The 19,233-nt window shown below is 40.0% G+C and overlaps 1 protein-coding gene across 7 annotated transcripts in view; it reads left to right on the top strand.

Moving 5' to 3' along the window:
* The first annotated feature begins 1,358 nt into the window (after positions 1 to 1,358).
* The window catches only part of LOC306846321 (protein NLRC3-like), a 325,863-nt gene continuing 307,988 nt past the window's right edge, over positions 1,359 to 19,233 (top strand). For 3 of the 7 annotated variants that reach the window (XR_013782056.1, XM_079379617.1, XM_079379616.1), the window contains exons 1-7: positions 1,359 to 1,473; positions 7,260 to 7,928; positions 8,110 to 8,232; positions 8,977 to 11,432; positions 12,478 to 12,648; positions 16,477 to 16,650; positions 17,336 to 17,509. Coding sequence is in view for 6 of the 7 variants with exons in the window: in XM_079379617.1 (XP_079235743.1) it covers positions 9,661 to 11,432; positions 12,478 to 12,648; positions 16,477 to 16,650; positions 17,336 to 17,509 (2,291 nt within the window). In the remaining variant the exon portion in view is untranslated. Of the gene's footprint in view, positions 1,474 to 7,259; positions 7,929 to 8,109; positions 8,233 to 8,976; positions 11,433 to 12,477; positions 12,649 to 16,476; positions 16,651 to 17,335; positions 17,510 to 19,233 lie in introns of those variants that run through there. The other 4 variants (XM_079379615.1, XM_079379614.1, XM_079379619.1 and 1 more) reach the window with 4 other exon arrangements.

The following is a 19,233-nucleotide window of genomic DNA, read 5'->3' as shown; positions in this document are numbered from 1 at the left end:
AATTTGTGCACGAAGGTCTCAGGTGTGATCCTATTTGTTCATTTATTTTAAATAAATGTCATGTAATAACACTATCTTTAATAAAATAAAAACAAAAATGCAATTTTTTGTGTTTTTACTGTATTTATTAGCCTCTAAAAGTACCATCTTTTATGTTATATCTAATATTTATTGTATTATTGTAAAAATAAATAATAATAATGATAAAACAAAATCCAGTAAGTTCAGACAGACAAAACCTAAAATTTTGGTGACATCTGATGGTATAGAAATGATATGGCTGTAGTACTCAATGACTGTGTAATGATATCAGATGTTAGCCTCACACGGGGCACACAAAATGTAATGATATCAGTGTTGGATTGCCTCACACGGGGCATTCAGCTAGATTGTTGAATAGTAATTTAACATAAATCATAGGAAGTTGTAGTCTGACCATTCTGAAGGATTTGTGTGTAATAAAGTGTAATAAAAGGGATCTTATTAACAAAGGGATAGACAAGAGTAACTAACAACTACTAAATGGATACAATGAATGGATAAAGTGCAAAAGATTGTTAAATGCAAGTGACTGAGTTGGATGTTACTATATCTTAAGGAAAGATAAACTAAAGTTTCCTGGAAGTAATAGGCCTACGGTAAACCTTATTCTAGGTTCAACAAATAACCAAGAGATTATTTGTTATTAACTGAACACCAAGCACTGGTCAATGATCAACTCCTGGAAAGCGCAGGAGAAAGGATTGCTGATTGCTGCTTTTTCAAAAGGCTTTAAATAAAGAAAAGACTGAAGTCAAAATGATAATTACTTAATAAATGATTGTATGCATTTTATCTGTTACGGTACATGTAGAGTTCAACATCACATTCGGTGTAATCTGTTGTGGCGCGGTTTGTTTTTAGTGGGACTCACCTGTTTGTCTCATAAAGTACCTGCACATGAAGAAATAAAGGAAATAATAAAGTAATCAACAAACTAGCTAAACGGGCAATAAAACATGAATATTGAAGTACAAATTCCATTGAGTAAAACAGAGATAAAAGGAAAAACCGAGGCACTCATGAATAAAAAGTGTCAGGAAATGTGGGACAGGGAAACAAAACAAACAAACAAACAATCTGACAAAGGAAGAATATGTTTCAACACTGTGATGCTAATCAGTTCAAAATGCAAAGAGAAATACTAGTTATCTTCGAATAACAGACTTGAAAGACTCTTTCTTTCTTTCTTTCTTTCTTTCTTTCTTTCTTTCTTTCTTTCTTTCTTTCTTTCTTTCTTTCTTTCTTTCTTTCCATTCTATTGATGCTTTCACTCCAGTCCAGTTGGGGCAGTAGTATACATCAGTTGTTTGTCAAACACCATTAAACGGCACCAGAAGAAGAAGAAGGTCGAAGTGAAAGCGAAAGCACTCACATCCACTCCTCACACCGGGGACTAGACGCCAAAACCAGAAAATACCTTCACACGTTGCGGTAAGTTCATTATAACGTTTCACAGCTGTAATATCAATATAATTTGCTCCTAAACAGACATGACAGTTAAGGTACATGCAGGGGTACATTAACGGCTTTCAAGCCCGGGGCCTATACTGAGGAGGGGTCTAGCTGCACGTAAATTATATTTTCGGAGTAGCCTAATCATTTGTTTATGTGGGAGTTTGCAGCAGTGTCAACATTATTATATAAACTAACATACACTCACTCAAAGGACTCGCAACAGCATTCCCCAAGTTTGCCTGGCATAAACTAAAATATCTTTATAATTAGCTATTTACAGTGCACTGTCTGCATATGAAGAGTTCATTTGCAAACGCATAACTCTTTTTTTTTACATTTTCTCAGAAATCATGTTTCTTCATTGTGCATTCCAATTAATCTCAATCAAACTGCAGCTGGTTATTTTGACCAGGTAACCCATCCCCCCCCCCACCCCCCCCAGCTACCCAGCCAGCAATGACATGTGGGGCCCAGATGAGGGCTTCATGGGCGGCAAATGTGGGCCCCATTATGGGCTTGCACCTGGGATCCACATGGGGCCAGCCGTGGATGCCCAGATGGGTTTTAAGTGGGATCTATAAGGGTCTTATGTGGGTCTTAACCGGGCAATACATGTCAGACCCATTTGGGCCCCACCTGCCTAAAGGGGTTTAAAGTGGGCTTGCACCCGGGATCCACATGGGGGCCAGCCGTGGATGCCCAGATGGGTTTTAAGTGGGATCTGTAAGGGTCTTATGTGGGTCTTAACCGGGCAATACATGTCAGACCCATTTGGGGCCCACCAGTCTGAAGGAGTTTAAAGTGGGCATGCACCCGGGATCCACATGGGGGCCAGCCGTGGATGCCCAGATGGGTTTTAAGTGGGATCTGTAAGGGTCTTATGTGGGTCTTAACCGGGCAATACATGTCAGACCTATTTGGGCCCCACCTGCCTAAAGGGGTTTAAAGTGGGCTTGCACCAGGATTCAACCGTGAATGCCCATATGGGCTTAAAGTGGGCTCTGTAAGGATCTTATGTTGGTCCTAACTGGGCAATTCATGCAAGGCCTATCTAAGCCCAACCATGCCAAATGGTTTAAGGAAACAATCTAAGAAAAATTAAAAACGAAGAATGAATACAAGTACAAGATAAATACAAGACACTTGATGCTTTTAACTGCAAGAAATATATTAAATTGAACAACAAAAATTATCTTTAAAAAACAATGTCACAACATACGGGTAAACTAAAAAATATATTTAAAAAAAAATCTCTGAAAAAAAACCTCCAAAAAATACAATACAAAATACACTCATGATATATGACATTGAACAACAAACATAATCTTTAACAATTAAAATTTTACAACATACCGGTAAATAAATAAAAAATATAATTTTTTTTTAAATCTCTGGGAAAAAAGAAAACAAAACATCTCTCCAAAAAATAAATCCAAATACACTCATGGCGTTTGTGTTGTCGACGCTCTTTTTTCTCTTAGGGCTCTTGCAGCCCTCTCCCCACCATGGTCACGTGCGCCTGTGAACCATTTCCCAGCGCCATTTCCACTCAGCCCAAAAATATGCCATGCAGGACCCATATATGTGTTCCCAGTTCAAACCCATGCCCACTTGGCCTATAAAAATTCTATGCAGGACCCACATGTGCATTCCCAGTTCAAACCCATGCCCACTTGGCCCATAAATATGCCATGCAGGACCCATATATGCATTCCCAGATCAAACCCATGCCCACTTGGCCCATAAATATGTCATGCAAGACCCATATATGTGTTCCCAGATCAAACCCATGCCCACTTGGCCCATGCCTGTCCCTTATGGGGCCCATGTAATCCTTCCTATGTGGGACTCATACTACAAAACCTACATGGGACCCGCTGATTTCACCCAGCCAAAGCCCATGCCCACACAGTTCCCATGGAACCCGTAGTTAACCCATCTGGGCCCCACATGTCATTGCTGGCTGGGTAATTAACACAACAAAACACAATAAAAACATAAAACATATAAAAAACAAACAAACGTGATTTTAAAAATAACCCCCTCCCATATCATGACGAGAGCATATCATGCTTATTGTATCCTTATAATAATGGATACAGCACTGATCCTGGCGATAACATATGAAATGGAAAAAAAACAACAAAAAAAAACAAACTTTGAAGTAGCCAGTAAAGACTAAAACATTGTGGATGAATTTAGGTATTAAAGTTTTTACATTGTAATGTAATGTAGGTTATTGCCTATTGCAATGTAGGTCAAAATCCCTTAATTGCTACATGTACTGCGTTAGACTTCACTTAGAATAAGTCCTTAGACTAAGTCGCTTTGGATAAAAGCGTCTGCAAAATGATTAAATGTAAATAACAAATATGAATTTATTCGAGACCTATACAGCGCATGCGCGTAAAACATCCACTACGTATTGGATCTGATCCAGTACGTCATCGGGCTACAGGCTACAGCGAGGACCTCTTGTTTAAATCCGGGGACGGAAAAAGGAGTCATACCATTGCTTAAATGTGATAATTACACTTTAAAGGGGTCATGACCTGCCTCTTTTTATTTTATTTTTTATTATTTTGTACTGTTCTCTGAGGTCCACTATAATGTTATAAAGATTTTTACATTAAAAAACATAATTTAGAAGCAATAGGCTATTTTCTGTCCTGTTTTTGACTCCCCTCATCAGAACGCTCTGTTTGAATAGTCGTGGTGGATTGTAGACTTCAAAGTAAATGCCCACTGCTATGATTGATTAACAGTTGTGTGTGTTTGAAAGTCTACGTCCAAGGACGCTGCTGCGATTTAGGTTAAAACACATAAATATTCAGTATATCAAATTATCTGTTTAACAGACAAAGCAATAGTGATCACGTAATACTCACCCCTAGTTTTTTAATTTCTTCCTCTTCTTTAAGCAGCTCTTCTCTAAAGCAGAAGTAACTTGTTGTAGTCCCTACGAGCCAGTAAAGTTTAATGGCATTTTCTTTTCATATTACCTCCGTATAATGCCTGCAATAAAGTGTGTAGTTTATGTAACGGCTATAATTCACCTCCACCATCTGGCAAAGAGTGAATTTGCATATTCACTTATATTCAAATTTTACGCAGGGCAGTGTTGTAAAATAATTTATCTTATGTAGCGATGTAACGATTAACCGCGAGCCGGTTGAAAATTTATTCAAATACAGTCAGGTCCATAAATATTGGGACATCGACACAATTCTAACATTTTTGGCTCTATACACCACCACAATGGATTTCAAATGAAACGAACAAGATGTGCTTTAACTGCAGACTGTCAGCTTTAATTTGAGGGTATTTACATCCAAATCAGGTGAACGGTGTAGGAATTACAACAGTTTTCATATGTGCCTCCCACTTGTTAAGGGACCAAAAGTAATGGGACAATTGGCTTCTCAGCTGTTCCATGGCCAGGTGTGTGTTATTCCCTCATTATCCCAATTACAATGAGCAGATAAAAGGTCCAGAGTTCATTTCAAGTGTGCTATTTGTATTTGGAATCTGTTGCGGTCAACTGTCAAGATGAGATCCAAAGAGCTGTCACTATCAGAGACCCATCAGAGAGATAGCAAAAACATTAGGCGTGGCCAAAACAACTGTTTGGAACATTCTTAAAAAGAAGGAACGCACCGGTGAGCTCAGCAACACCAAAAGACCCGGAAGACCATGGAAAACAACTGTGGTGGATGACCGAAGAATTCTTTCCCTGGTGAAGAAAACACCCTTCACAACAGTTGGCCAGTTCAAGAACACTCTCCAGGAGGTAGGTGTATGTGTGTCAAAGTCAACAATCAAGAGAAGACTTCACCAGAGTGAATACAGAGGGTTCACCACAAGATGTAAACCATTGGTGAGCCTCAAAAACAGGAAGGCCAGATTAGAGTTTGCCAAACGACATCTAAAAAAGCCTTCACAGTTCTGGAACAACATCCTATGGACAGATGAGACCAAGATCAACTTGTACCAGAGTGATAGGAAGAGAAGAGTATGGAGAAGGAAAGGAACTGCTCATGATCCTAAGCATACCACCTCATCAGTGAAGCATGGTGGTGGTAGTTTTATGGCGTGGGCATGTATGGCTGCCAGTGGAACTGGTTCTCTTGTATTTATTGATGATGTGACTGCTGACAAAAGCAGCAGGATGAATTCTGAAGTGTTTCGGGCAATATTATCTGCTCTTATTCAGCCAAATGCTTCAGAACTCACTGGACGGCGCTTCACAGTGCAGATGGACAATGACCCAAAGCATACTGCAAAAGCAACCAAAGAGTCTTTGAAGGGAAAGAAGTGGACTGTTATGCAATGGCCAAGTCAATCACCTGACCTGAATCCGATTGAGCATGCATTTCACTTGCTGAAGACAAAACTGAAGGGAAAATGCCCCAAGAACAAGCAGGAACTGAAGACGGTTGCAGTAGAGGCCTGGCAGAGCATCACCAGGGATGAAACCCAGCGTCTGGTGATGTCTATGCGTTCCAGACTTCAGGCTGTAATTGACTGCAAAGGATTTGCAACCAAGTATTAAAAAGTGAAAGTTTGATTTGATTATTATTCTGTCCCATTACTTTTGGTCCCTTAACAAGTGGGAGGCACATATGCAAACTGTTGTAATTCCTACACCGTTCACCTGATTTGGATGTAAATACCCTCAAATTAAAGCTGACAGTCTGTAGTTAAAGCACATCTCATTTGAAATCCATTGTGGTGGTGTATAAAGCCAAAAATGTTAGAATTGTGTCGATGTCCCAATATTTATGGACCTGACTGTATGTGGCGATTCAAATCGTTTGAGATGTTAAACAAATTGCGATTCGTCTTTAGAAAAGTTTAGATGGTATTTTTTATTTTCATCTTGCCTCTGTATAATGCATTTTAAAGTTTATAAGTGCAGCACTGCTTTGTTTACAGCGGAAACCAAGGAAAGCTTAAAGCGCCACCTGCTGGCAGAGAGTGAACCTGCATCTCATTCAGCTCGTCTTCTCTTTCATTTCATGCAGATATTTTTATGTATACAGTACTTTCACAAAACTGAAGTCAGACCATTCTGCTTTGCTTCAAATTTTGAAATTATACAATTAGATTATAAACTGCTCATGTTGTATGTATGCATCATCTTTTTTTGGATCATGATTAAAATGCAGTGGTTGCCTCTCATTTTAAATGGAAAGAGCACAAGACAAAGCCTTGTTTTGTTTACATGAAGAGATTTCTTTAATTTGTGTTACTTAGTTGATTTGGAGCTTGTTTTAAATGTTCAATTTAGTTTTGTTATTTATCAGATGCTTTTATCCAAAGCTACTTACAAACGAGGAGAATAGAAGCAATCAAAACCAACAAAAGAGCAATAATATGCAAGTGCTATATTAGTATATTATTATAGTGTTATATTTCAATTTCACAAAGAAACATGCTGCATTTTGTCCAAGCAATAATAAAAGGACACATTTAATTTATAATTTGTCTTAAATCTTATTTTGTAAAAATAAATAAATTGTGAATCGAATCGAACCGTGAACTCAAAATTGTGACTCAAATCGAATCGGGAGTTAAGTGAATCGTTACATCCCTAATCTTATGTGAAGAGACTGCACAGTTATATGTGAACTAGTCAAATTATTTCCAATAATTCTGAAAAAGATTAAGATAAATTTTACATTTTAAGTAAAATTTGTTTTAACTTGCTTGAGTGTATCCAAATTCAGTTTGTAATGCATGTTCTCTGACTCCACATACAGGGCTGGAATCTCATCTAGCAGGTAAAGCAGACAAGCCTGTAAAATGAGTGTCTGTGAGGAGAGAGAGAGAGGAGAAACCTGCCTGTGAAATGAGTGCATATGAGAAGAAAGAACAGGAGGCTCCTGTTGACACTCAGAGAGCAGCGTCTCCAGGATTCAGCTGTGTGTCTATGAAGAGTAACAACTCCATGATTCAGCCCCCTGGTCTCAGTGATGTTGACGCTCAGAGAGCAGCATCTCCAGGATTCAGCTGTGTGTCTATGAAGAGTAACAACTCCATGATTCAGCCCCCTGGTCTCAGTGATGTTGACGCTCAGAGAGCAGCATCTCCAGGATTCAGCTGTGTGTCTATGAAGAGTAACAACTCCATGATTCAGCCCCCTGGTCTCAGTGATGTTGATGCTCAGAGAGCAGCATCTCCAGGATTCAGCTGTGTGTCTATGAAGAGTAACAACTCCATGATTCAGCCCCCTGGTCTCAGTGATGTTGATGTTCAGAGAGCAGCATCTCCAGGATTCAGCTGTGTAATAATATCAGCTTTAATAATAAAATGTATCAGCTTTAATAATAAAAGATTACTAGTTAAACTCACAGATGCCTGCTGACAAACACCAACATAACCACTGAAATTTAACCTAAGGTCAGTTTGGTTTAAGGAAAAACAACAGTGTATTTTTCATTTGTAATTGGTTGAATTATGTGTTTTATTAAATCAATATTAATAATTTTTTCTTTATAACTATGTTATACACATTCTAGTTTTGACAAATGTTAATTTGTAAATTCAAGAAGACAGATAACTACAGAAACTACAGAGAAGCAATATGAAATATTTCTGTCTTTTTCTCAGTATAATCAGCAGGAAGAGAAAGAGAGCAGCATCTCCAATATCTGGCTGTGAATCTATGAAGAGTAACATCTCCACTGGTTTTCCTCCTTATCTCAGTGATGGACCTGTGACCTCTGACTCTATGTGAGTATCATGTGTAACATGTTTTAGTCCCCTGAACTCAGTAATGACGCTGTGACCTTTGACCCTGTCTGAGTATAATCATGTGGGGTGGGACATTTAACACAAAAATATATATAAAAATATAAGTAAAATAAATATTTGGCAAGTTCTTTAGTCAGAAATAATCATCAACTAATATTCCTTTTTAACAAAAAGTGCATCAAATAAAAATCATGAAAGTAAACTTCTTTAAAGAAAGAAGTGTGCTTTATTTTTGTGCTTTATTTGCTTTTCTCTATTGGATTTCTGTGATAGTAAATCTGGAACTTACACATCTATTTTGAAACCAATAATCAGAACAAAAACAGTTGCAGGATGATGTTTAAAATAGAATTTTTATCTGACTACAATATAATTCATCTCTCTCTATTAAAATGTTGCTGTGGTTGATACAAATAATTATATTCATTGAAACCAGAGCCTCTGTGTTTCGCCAAGCAGAAGATAACTCAGAGCTTTAGAGTTGAACAGACAAGGGTTTAAATGTGTTTATTTGTAATTGACTTCTACAGTGGTTATGATTAATGAGTGAACATAAGTTACAATCACTTTAGCTTATATCACTTAACAACAACAAAACAAAAATGATTACAATGTATTTAAGCAAGAAGAGAGAAAAATAAAAGATTAAATTACCACCAAGTAACGACAAAAAAAGTTACAAACATTACCCTGCAAATTTTTCATTTTATACCCTTGGCATAGTATCGATATTCATCAAAGACTGGGCCATCATAACAGGATCAGAAACACCAAATGGGTCATTCTGTCAGTCCTCAGTGTGCATAGCAAAAAGTCCTTTGTTGGCGTGCAATACAGATAAGTAGCATTGTTCTATTTTTACTATATGTGTGCTGTCTGAATGTCCTGTTTTACCATGTGTACAGTATTCAGATGTTCAGTAATCATTTAAATACAATGCAGGTCATTATCTGCCTTCAAATACATGCTGTACATTAATAAACTACAATGCATATAAAACAATATTGGTACTTCAACAGAACACTGAGGAACTCCATTTGTGATGTCCGGAAGTAAACTGGCCACAATAGACAGAAATTGTGTTATAATTACAAGGAGTCTATTAAATGATCAATTGTGAATGTAGTATACATTTTTAAATAAAATCATTTAATATTAGAGGCATTTAAATATTTTATCTATTTTGATAAAGGTATTTTATGGGTGTTTTTGAGTTTCTATTCTACTAAATGTCTTTTCAGTCGTGGGAGAGCTGACCAGATCAGATATGTGTCCTGTCAGACCAGCACATCCTCCTACAGTCAGAAACTCATCAGTCATCATAACACAGAAGCAGCTCTGCAGCGTGATTCTCACCAAGCAGTGCATGGTGATCTGCAGAGAGTCAAAGACCAGCACAAAACCAGCATGAAGAACAATTATGAGAGCTTATTTGAGGGAATCAAACTTCAAGAGAATCAAACCCTCCTGAACCAGATTTACACACAGCTGTACATCATAGAGGGAGAGAGTGAAGGAGTGAATGAAGAACATGAGGTGCTACAGATGGAGAAAAAATACAGGACACTCCAAGACACTCCAATCAACTGCAATGACATCTTTAATCCTTTACCTGAACCAGGATATGAGGAGAAGAGAAGAGAGAAGAAATACAAAATCAAGACCGTTCTTACTAAAGGCATCGCTGGAATTGGGAAAACCGTCTCTGTGCAGAAGTTCATTCTGGACTGGGTCGAGGGAAAAGCCAATCAGGATGTAGATTTCATGTTTGTTCTTACATTTCGAGAGCTGAACTTGATTAAAGATCATCAGTACAGTCTTCACAGACTTCTGCTTGACTTTCACCCTGAACTTCAACATCTGGACTCAAATATTTATGATGAATGTAAAGTTGTGTTCATCTTTGATGGTCTGGATGAAAGCAGAATTTCACTGATATTTTCAGACATTCAGAAAGTTTCTGATGTGACTGAGATTTCATCAGTGGGTCTGTTGATGTCAAACCTCATGAAAGGCGATTTGCTTTCTTCTGCTCTCATCTGGATCACCACCAGACCAGCAGCAGGCAATCAGATCCCATCTAACTACATCAACCGTGTGACAGAAATTCAGGGATTTAATGACCCTCAGAAGGAGGAATATTTCAGGAAGAGAATCAGTGACGAGCATCAAGCCAGCAGAATCATCTCACACATCAGAAGAGCAAGAAGCCTCCACATCATGTGCCACATACCCGTCTTCTGCTGGATCTCAGCCACTGTGCTTCAGAACATCCTGAAACAAGATCTCAGTGCAGAAATCCCTCAAACTCTGACTGAAATGTACATCTACTTCCTGCTCATTCAAACAAATATGAGGAACCAGAAGTATGAAGAGAGACATCCAGAGAAACACCTGCAGTCCAACAGAGAAGTGATTGTGAAACTTGCTGAACTGGCTTTCAATCAGCTGATGAAGGGCAATGTGATGTTTTACGAGGAGGACCTGAGAGAGAGTGGCATAGACGTCACTGATGCCTCAGTGTATTCTGGGATTTGCACTGAGATCTTTAGGGAGGAATCTGTGATTTATCACAGGAAGGTTTACAGCTTTGTACATCTGAGCTTTCAGGAGTTTTTTGCAGCACTGTATGTGTTTTACTGCTATTTACACAAGAACAGTGAGGTTCTGAAAATGTTCCTGACAGGAAAGTCCAGAACTCAGTGTGAGAATGTTACTCTGGATGTGTTTCTGAAAGGAGCAATGAATAAAGCCTTGAAGAGTAAAAACGGACACTTAGATCTTTTCCTTCGATTTCTTCATGGCATCTCACTGGAGTGCAATCAGAGACTCGTACAGGATGCACTGATACACACAGAGAACAACCCAAAGAGCATCAAGAACATAATCCACAACCTGAAACGAGGTCAAAAAAACAATGTCAGTCCTGACAGATGGAGGAATCTGTCACACTGCTTGATTGAGATGAAGGATAACTCTGTTGTTGAAGAAATGCAGGCATTTTTAAACTCTAACACAAAAGAAAAAAGTCTTTCTCTTGCACAATGCTCAACTTTGGCAAACATAATCCTGATGTCAGAGGAGGTGCTGGATGAGTTTGATCTTAAAAAATTCACCACCAAATCAAAAGATGGGAGACAGAGACTGTTACCTGCTGTGAGAAACTGCAGAAAAGCTCTGTAAGTGTGAAAATGCGAACATGCAGGTGTTACATTTGACAAAAAAAATTCACAAACATACAATGTAAATTATTGTAGTTAAGTGTTGTAGTTTTTTGTTATTTATAAAATTAATACAATAAATATTTATAAATAAATGATAAAAATAAAGTTTTATAAAACAGTCAATTTATTTTCTTTTTTTTTAAGAAAACATTTATTACAGACTGGGGATGCACAATGTTTTTGGCATATCATTTATGCAGGAAAAGGCCCAAAATAAGCATTTTGCTGATGTGTTTTGTCAGGAAGATGAAACAATCAATTTGCTGACAAAAATGCAGAGATGCTTATTTTTGTTTTACCTACCTGCTTTATAAGAACTACACCATTGTTAGTTTTTTAGCAATGCTCATTGGTTTTTTGTTTTCGAATTGATTTGGTTAATATCCTTAAATCAGACAATAAGGTTGTCCAATAGCCTGACAAGTTTCAATCCTTCCTCTCCAGCAATCTGTCACTCATGAAACGGTCACATTAATCAGTAAATATCAATGATAAAACCAAATCAGTTCCCAAAGGACAAAACCAAGTCCCACATTTTTCTCATTCAAGAAGCTGTTTCACTCAGGTGTGTCACAATAGGGAGGACAATCACAATTTCTGCTGCATGCAGACTTTGAAGTTAAAATTACAGTGCTTCTGGGCATTTTGTGTATCTTGGCCAAGTCAGCTCATTCATTCTTTAAGTTTTTCCAGCCTTGGCTTATGATTCTCTAAATATATATTTCAGCTGAAGTGCTGAATGTCACTGAACCAGTCAGTAAAAATATTTACATTTGTTTAAAAAAAATCTATCCAAAGTCTTCATTTGAAATATATAAATAAACACCCAGACTACACAACTCCATAAAAAGCCAAAACAAGATCACATTTTCACTGTCTGATGATAATCGTGTAATCATATCATATGTATTGACACACAAGGTCTGCTACACAAGGAAATTTTACTGTCTTGCAATCTCGTGGAAACACCAGCTCACCAACATGTTCTCCCTCTTTTCAGATTGACAGACTGTGATCTCACTGATCAGCACTGTGAAATTATAGCTTCAGTTTTACAATCATCAAACTCCCTGAGAGAACTGGACCTGAGTAACAATCATCTGCAGCATTCAGGAGTGGAGCTACTCTGTACTGGATTGAAGAGTCCAAACTGTCAACTCAACATGCTGAGGTTTGACCTTTACACTGATTCAGATTTTAATAAAAAATTATGTGTGATTTTATATATATATATGTAACTATTGAACAACGTGAATAAAACGGTATGATAATGTGGTCATTGTTCATGTAATTCTATATGTGCAACAGCATGTCTGTAGATTAGATTAGATTAGATTAGATTAGATTAGATTAGATTAGATTAAACTTTATTGTCATTGCACATGTAAGGTACAGGGCAATGAAATGCAGTTAGCATCTAACCAGAAGTGCAATAAACAGAGGTACAGGATATACAGTGCCTACAATATGTTACATATGTACAGAAATATACAGATAAGGCAGTAGTACTATGGACATAATTTACAAGTTTTTAAATATTATCAGTATGATATACAGATGGGTGATATGAACATACTATACAGATGGGTTGTGCAGTAAATGTATGTACACTATGAGCAAAAACTATGAAAATAATTACAAATGGATATGAATAAGCTATAAATTAAGATATATAAACACTAGTGCAATGAACATTGAAAGTGCATAGAAATAAAAATGTATAGTACATAGTACTCAGTGTGTAGATTGATTTAAAAAAAAAACAAAAAAAAAAACAATTTAATGATGGGGAGGGGTGAAGAGTTTGTAGTGGTGTGTGAGGGGGGTATCATTGGGCAGAGTTTAGTAGGGAAACAGCTGTAGGGAAAAAGCTGTTCCTGAGTCTGCTTGTCCTTGTTCGGAGGCTCCTGAAGCGCCTCCCAGAGGGCAGTAAGTTAAACAGTCTATGGTCAGGGTGAGAGGAGTCCTTAAGAATGCTGCGAGCTCGACATAAACAGCGTTTTCTCTGGACGTCCTCAATGGCAGGGAGTGGTGTCCCTGTGATGCGTTGGGCGGTTTTCGCCACCCTCTGTAGTGCCTTGCGGTCAGCAGCTGAGCAGTTCCAATACCAGACTGTGATGCAGTTGGTCAGGATGCTTTCAATTGCACACCGGTAGAAGTTCCGCTGGATGATTGGAGACAGGTGGTTCTTCTTCAGTGTCCTAAGGAAGAAGAGGCGTTGGTGAGCCTTCTTGACTAGGCTGGATGTGTTGGTGGTCCAGGTCAGGTCCTCCGAGATGTGGGTTCCCAGGAACTTGAAGCTGGAGACACGTTCAACAACCATCCCGTTAATGTGGATGGGGTCATGCGTTCCACTTTTCTTCTTCCTGAAGTCCACAATAAGTTCCTTTGTCTTGCTGGTGTTGAGGAGCAGGCTATTGTCAGCACACCATGCAGCCAGGTGCTGTACCTCCTCCCTGTAGGCAGTCTCATCGTTGTCTCTGATGAGGCCAATCACTGTGGTGTCGTCTGCAAACTTGATGATGGAGTTGGATCCATGCACAGGCCAGCTGTCATGGGTGTAGAGGGAGTAGAGAAATGGGCTCAGCACACAGCCCTGTGGTACGCCAGTGTTGAGTGTGATGGTGGTGGAGCAGGTGAGGCCTGACCTAACATGCTGAGGTCTGTTGGTCAGAAAGTCCATAATCCAGCTGCAAAGGGAGGTGTTAACACCCAAGTCTCCAAGTTTAGTGGTCAGCTTGGAGGGAATGACGGTGTTGAATGCTGAGCTGAAATCAACAAATAATATCCGTGCATATGTGTTGTTGTTTTCCAGGTGTGTGAGTACCGAGTGCAGTACAGTGCCTACTGCATCCTCAGTGCTTCTATTGCTTCTATAGGCAAATTGGTGTGGGTCCAGTGTGGGTGGGAGGCAGTTCTTGAGGTGTGCCAGGACCAGTCGCTCAAAGCACTTCATAACAATGGGCGTGAGTGCTACGGGGCGGTAGTCATTCAGGCACGTTGGGGAGGAGTGTTTCGGCACTGGCACAATGGATGTGGACTTAAAGCATGTTGGCACCATTGCTTGGGTGAGTGACAGGTTGAAAATGTCTGTGAAGACCCCTGCGAGCTGCTCTGCACATGTCCTGAGCACACGTCCAGGAATGCCGTCGGGGCCAGCAGCCTTGTATGCGTTGATCCGGCTCAATGCTGTGCAGACATCTGTGGAGGTGAGTTTGAGGGTCTGATGGTCTCCTGAGAGTGTGATCTTGGTGGCTGTCTCCTTGTTGTTGTTGTCAAAGCGAGCATAAAAGTCATTTAGCTCGTTAAGGAAGGAGACGTCTGTGACCGTTGGAGTGGAGTTGCATGGCTTGTAGTCACTGATGACCTGGATGCCCTGCCACATGCGCCGGGGGTCAGAGTTGGGAAAATGCTCCTCTACCTTTAGCTTGTAGCAGTGCTTGGCCTTCTTGATGCCCCTCTTCAGGTTAGCCCTGGATATGCTGTAGGCCTGAGCGTCATCTGATCTGAAAGCAGTGTTGCGGGCTTTCAGCAAGAACCGCACTTCCTTGTTCATCCATGGCTTCTGATTAGGGTACGTTGTGATCTGTTTCTCTGTTGTGACACTGTCAATGGAGGTATTGATGTAGTCCAGTACAGAGGTGGTATAGATGTCAATGTCCGTGTGAGAGCCACTGGCAGCCTGAGAAGCAAACATATTCCAGTCCGTGTGTTGAAACTTGTCCTGGAGTACAGACTCTGCTCCCATTGGCCACACTTTGATGGTCTTCACTGATGGCTTCACAAGGTTGATGAGGGGTGAATACTTGGGGGTGAGAAACAAAGAAAGGTGATCCGACTGTTCGAGGTGGGGGAGGGGAGTCGCGATGTAAGCTCCTGCGATGTTTGTGTAAACATGATCCAAAGTTTTTTCTCCTCTAGTGTGGCAGGAGACATGCTGATGGAATTTGGGGAGCACTGTCTTTAAGTTGGAGTGATTAAAATCACCCGCAACAATAAATGCAGCTTCCGGGTGTACAGTCTGTTGTTTACTAATGGCCGCATGCAGTTCGTTCATAGCAAGCTTGGCATTAGCATCCGGTGGAATATAGGCTGCAGTTATGATGGTGGAAGTGAACTTTCGCGGCAGATAGAAAGGTCTACACTTAACCATGAGAAACTCTAGGTTAGGTGAGCAGTGTTTTCCAACAATGTCAGAGTTCGTACACCAAGCTTTGTTTACATAAATGCACAATCCTCCGCCTCTGGTCTTGCCGGAGTCATCTGCCGTTCTATCTGCTCGGAGCGTGTAGCGTCCGATTAGATCAATAGCATTATTGGGTATGTCGCTATGTAGCCATGTTTCAGTGAAAACCATGACATTGCAGTCCAAAAGTCTCTTACTATGGGTGATGCGAAGTCGTATCTCATCCATTTTGTTCACCAATGACCTTACATTAGCGAGGAAAATGCTGGGTAAAGAGAGCCGGTGCGGTGTTAGCTTTAGCTTAGCTCTTAGTCCTCCACGCTTCCCCCACCTTTGTTTACGATCTCGGCGCCACCTGTGAGCACTTCCGCCCGGCCGAGCAGAGTGCGTTGCCTCGGGTGTTCTGGAGATCTCCGGGATGAGTCGATGATTGGTTAAAAGATTGTTGGAAAAGTGCAGACCGATATCCAAAAGCTCCTGTCGGGTGTATGATGTTAAGGCAAAGCTGTTCAGTGAGAACAGACCCGAGATGAGCAGGAAAAATACTGCAAAATTGCAAAAACTGGTGAGACGCTGAGCCTCGCGATGTGTTCACGCCGCCATCTTGGTCATCTATTGGTCATCTATGTATTGGCAATAGTAAGTCAGGCCATGACAGAACTCAACATCACAGTGGGATGCAAACCTTTACAATTCATGTTCTATGCAGGAATCCTTCTTATCAGAAACATGAGACCATGACAATGCTCTCAGACATCAATTTCTATCTATACAGTATGTATATAATTAATTATTTTTCATTACACTGTTTAGATTGTCCGTATGTAATCTCAGTGATCAGTGCTGTGAGATTTTGGCTTCAACTCTACAATCATCACACTCCTCCCCAAGAGAGCTGGACCTGAGTAACAATGACCTGCAGGGTTCAAAAGTGGAGCTGCTCTGTGTTGGACTGAAGAGTCCAAACTGTCAACTTAACATACTGAGGTTTGTGTTTCACATTGATTCAAATTTTAATATATATTCGTTCATGTGTTTTTGTATGTATATAATTTAAGGATTGTTCTACCTGCACTCTAATTAATGAGTGTTTCATGGTCAAGAGATACTGAAAGACATTAATAAAAAAGGATGAGAAAATGATGATAATGTGGTGATTTTAATAAATTATCAATTACTCCACATATGAAGTTATTTATTTCATACAATATTGGAATGTAACCTTCACAACTCAATATACTGAGGTTTGGCTTTCACACTGAATCAAATTTTAATATTAATGTGTGATCATACAGTATATTTTCTAGTTTTATAAATTTCAGCTAGCAGATTCTTTCATGTGTTTTTGTATTTATATAGTTCAAGTTTTCTTCTACATGTAATTACTTACTCTAATTCATGAGTGCTTTATGGTCAAGAGCTATTAAAAGACATGCATAAAAAAATGGATGAAAACAAGATGATAATGTGGTCATTAATTTATCCCACATATGAGGTTGTTATCATAACTGTTAAAGAAGATAACTGAGTATCACAGTGAGATGTAAACCTTTTACATTCGTATTTTAGGCAGACACATTCTTATAAGCAACATGAAACAATGCACGCAACACTCTGACATCATTTTCTGTCTACACAATGTGTATGTAATTAATTATTTGACCCTGTTTAGATTGGCTAGCTGTAATCTCACTGATCAGTGCTGTGGATTTTTGGCTTCAACTCTACAATCATCAGACTCCTCCCTGAGAGCGCTTGACCTGAGTAACAATGACCTGCAAGATTCAGGAGTGAAGCTGCTCTCTGTTGGACTGAAGAGTCCAAACTGTCAACTCAGCATACTGAGGTATTTAATCATTTAATGTGGTATTTAATTGTTCTGTGTACAAAATATACATATTTACACTCCCTGGCCACTTCAGGTAAACCTGTTCCATAGGTCATTAATGCAGATGTCTAATAAGCTAATCATATGACAGCATGCATTTAGCCATGTAGACAGGGCCAAGAGGATCTGCTGAATTTGAGGGTGTTTTGGGGGCCTGGAGAAGTTTTGACATGCCCTGACATTTGTGCTTTTTTCAGTTGCTTATAAATATATAAATGGCTAAAGTCTAATAACACTGTAAACAGCACAAACTGTGCTACAATAATATGTTAGCAGCATTTATGTACTTGAATTTGTTTTTGAGAAAGAAACGTTTATGCGTGGTTAGTGAAAAATACAATTTAAAAACTACAATTTTGAAGTCACGGAAACAAGACTTCTGAGAACTGGATCTTGTAGCCTAGAATTTTTGCTTCAAAATAATGTGAAAATCATCTTGTTTATTTGCTCACAGAAAACGTCTCAGGTTACGCATGTAACCATGGTTCCCCAAAGGGAACGAGACGCTGCGTCAGAAACACTTTGGGAACGCCTTCAGCGTGACCGTGCTCTGAATTATCTGTACAATCAGTCCAATGGAAGGGTAAGATCCGCAGATCCGTCTTCGGCTAGAAGCCTTTGGCCCGGGAGCGCGACTCTGACTCCAATATTATCGGGAGTAAGAGAGGTGATGCTCCCTAAATGAGGAGCTGGAAAACGGTTGGGGCTGCTCCGCCCAGCAGCCCCTGCTGATCACCTCAACCTCCTCAGAGGAAGAAAGGTAAGCATCGTGCTCTCACTCGAGAAAAGTCCCAAGAGGCTTCTATATACACACATATGTATGTGTATTCATATATACACATCTAACTTCTCCTAATTAGATTAAATACATAATTTAATTCCTCAAAAATGAAAAGCAGAAAGACAACCAGATGAGTGAACACGGTCTGATTTGAAAAGTATTCATAATAAGAATAATAATGACGTAATGCACGCTGCAACAGCGAGCTCTCACTCAAAGGGGGAAGAACCGCACCACGGGCTTCCAGCCCCAAGTGAGAGTGCTAGATTTGGGGAATGCAGGTGGAGATAGGTCGAACCCGTCTCCAACCCATCCGCCAGATCCATGTTGCAATCCCCGCGATTTCACTCGCCGCCATGCCTCAGCAGTGGCGGACCGGAACCGCGAGATCTTACGGCGGGGAAAAGCACAATCAGCCCAATATCTTATTGCTGACAGCGCGAATATAAGGATGTCGTCATTCATAATATGCTTGTGCAAACACTGCAGCTTACAAAACTCATCGACGTCTTTCACGTCCACCTCCTCGGAGGAAGATAAGCGGAGCGTCGAGCCCTCTGTTTGGGGGAAGAAACCGCGAGGCGGGCTTCCGAACACAGAGAGCGGGCGCTGGATCCTCCCTCGAGAGCCGACTCCGCATGCTTCGCGCCCAGGCAGACCACGCACAAACTGTGTGTATCCCCGCTTGAAGCGTGATCCGAGATCGCCCTTATGCTTTGATTTACTTGTGGCCTTAGACATAGTGCTTTATTTTGACAAACAACACCAAATAAGACTCACAAAACAAATATCGGACTGACAGACACACAGAGTGCTTGCTGAATGACAGAAAGCTCAAGCCGGCTCCACCTCACGTGCTTTTAAAGCTTCCTGGTCGTGACGTCACCCGCCCGTGTCGCCT

This window comes from Barbus barbus, assembly GCF_936440315.1.
Source record: "Barbus barbus genome assembly, chromosome: 3".
In the NCBI taxonomy this organism is placed as follows: domain Eukaryota; kingdom Metazoa; phylum Chordata; class Actinopteri; order Cypriniformes; family Cyprinidae; genus Barbus; species Barbus barbus.
Note: the sequence above shows the minus strand (reverse complement) of the source record. Positions and strands in the feature narration are given on the sequence as shown.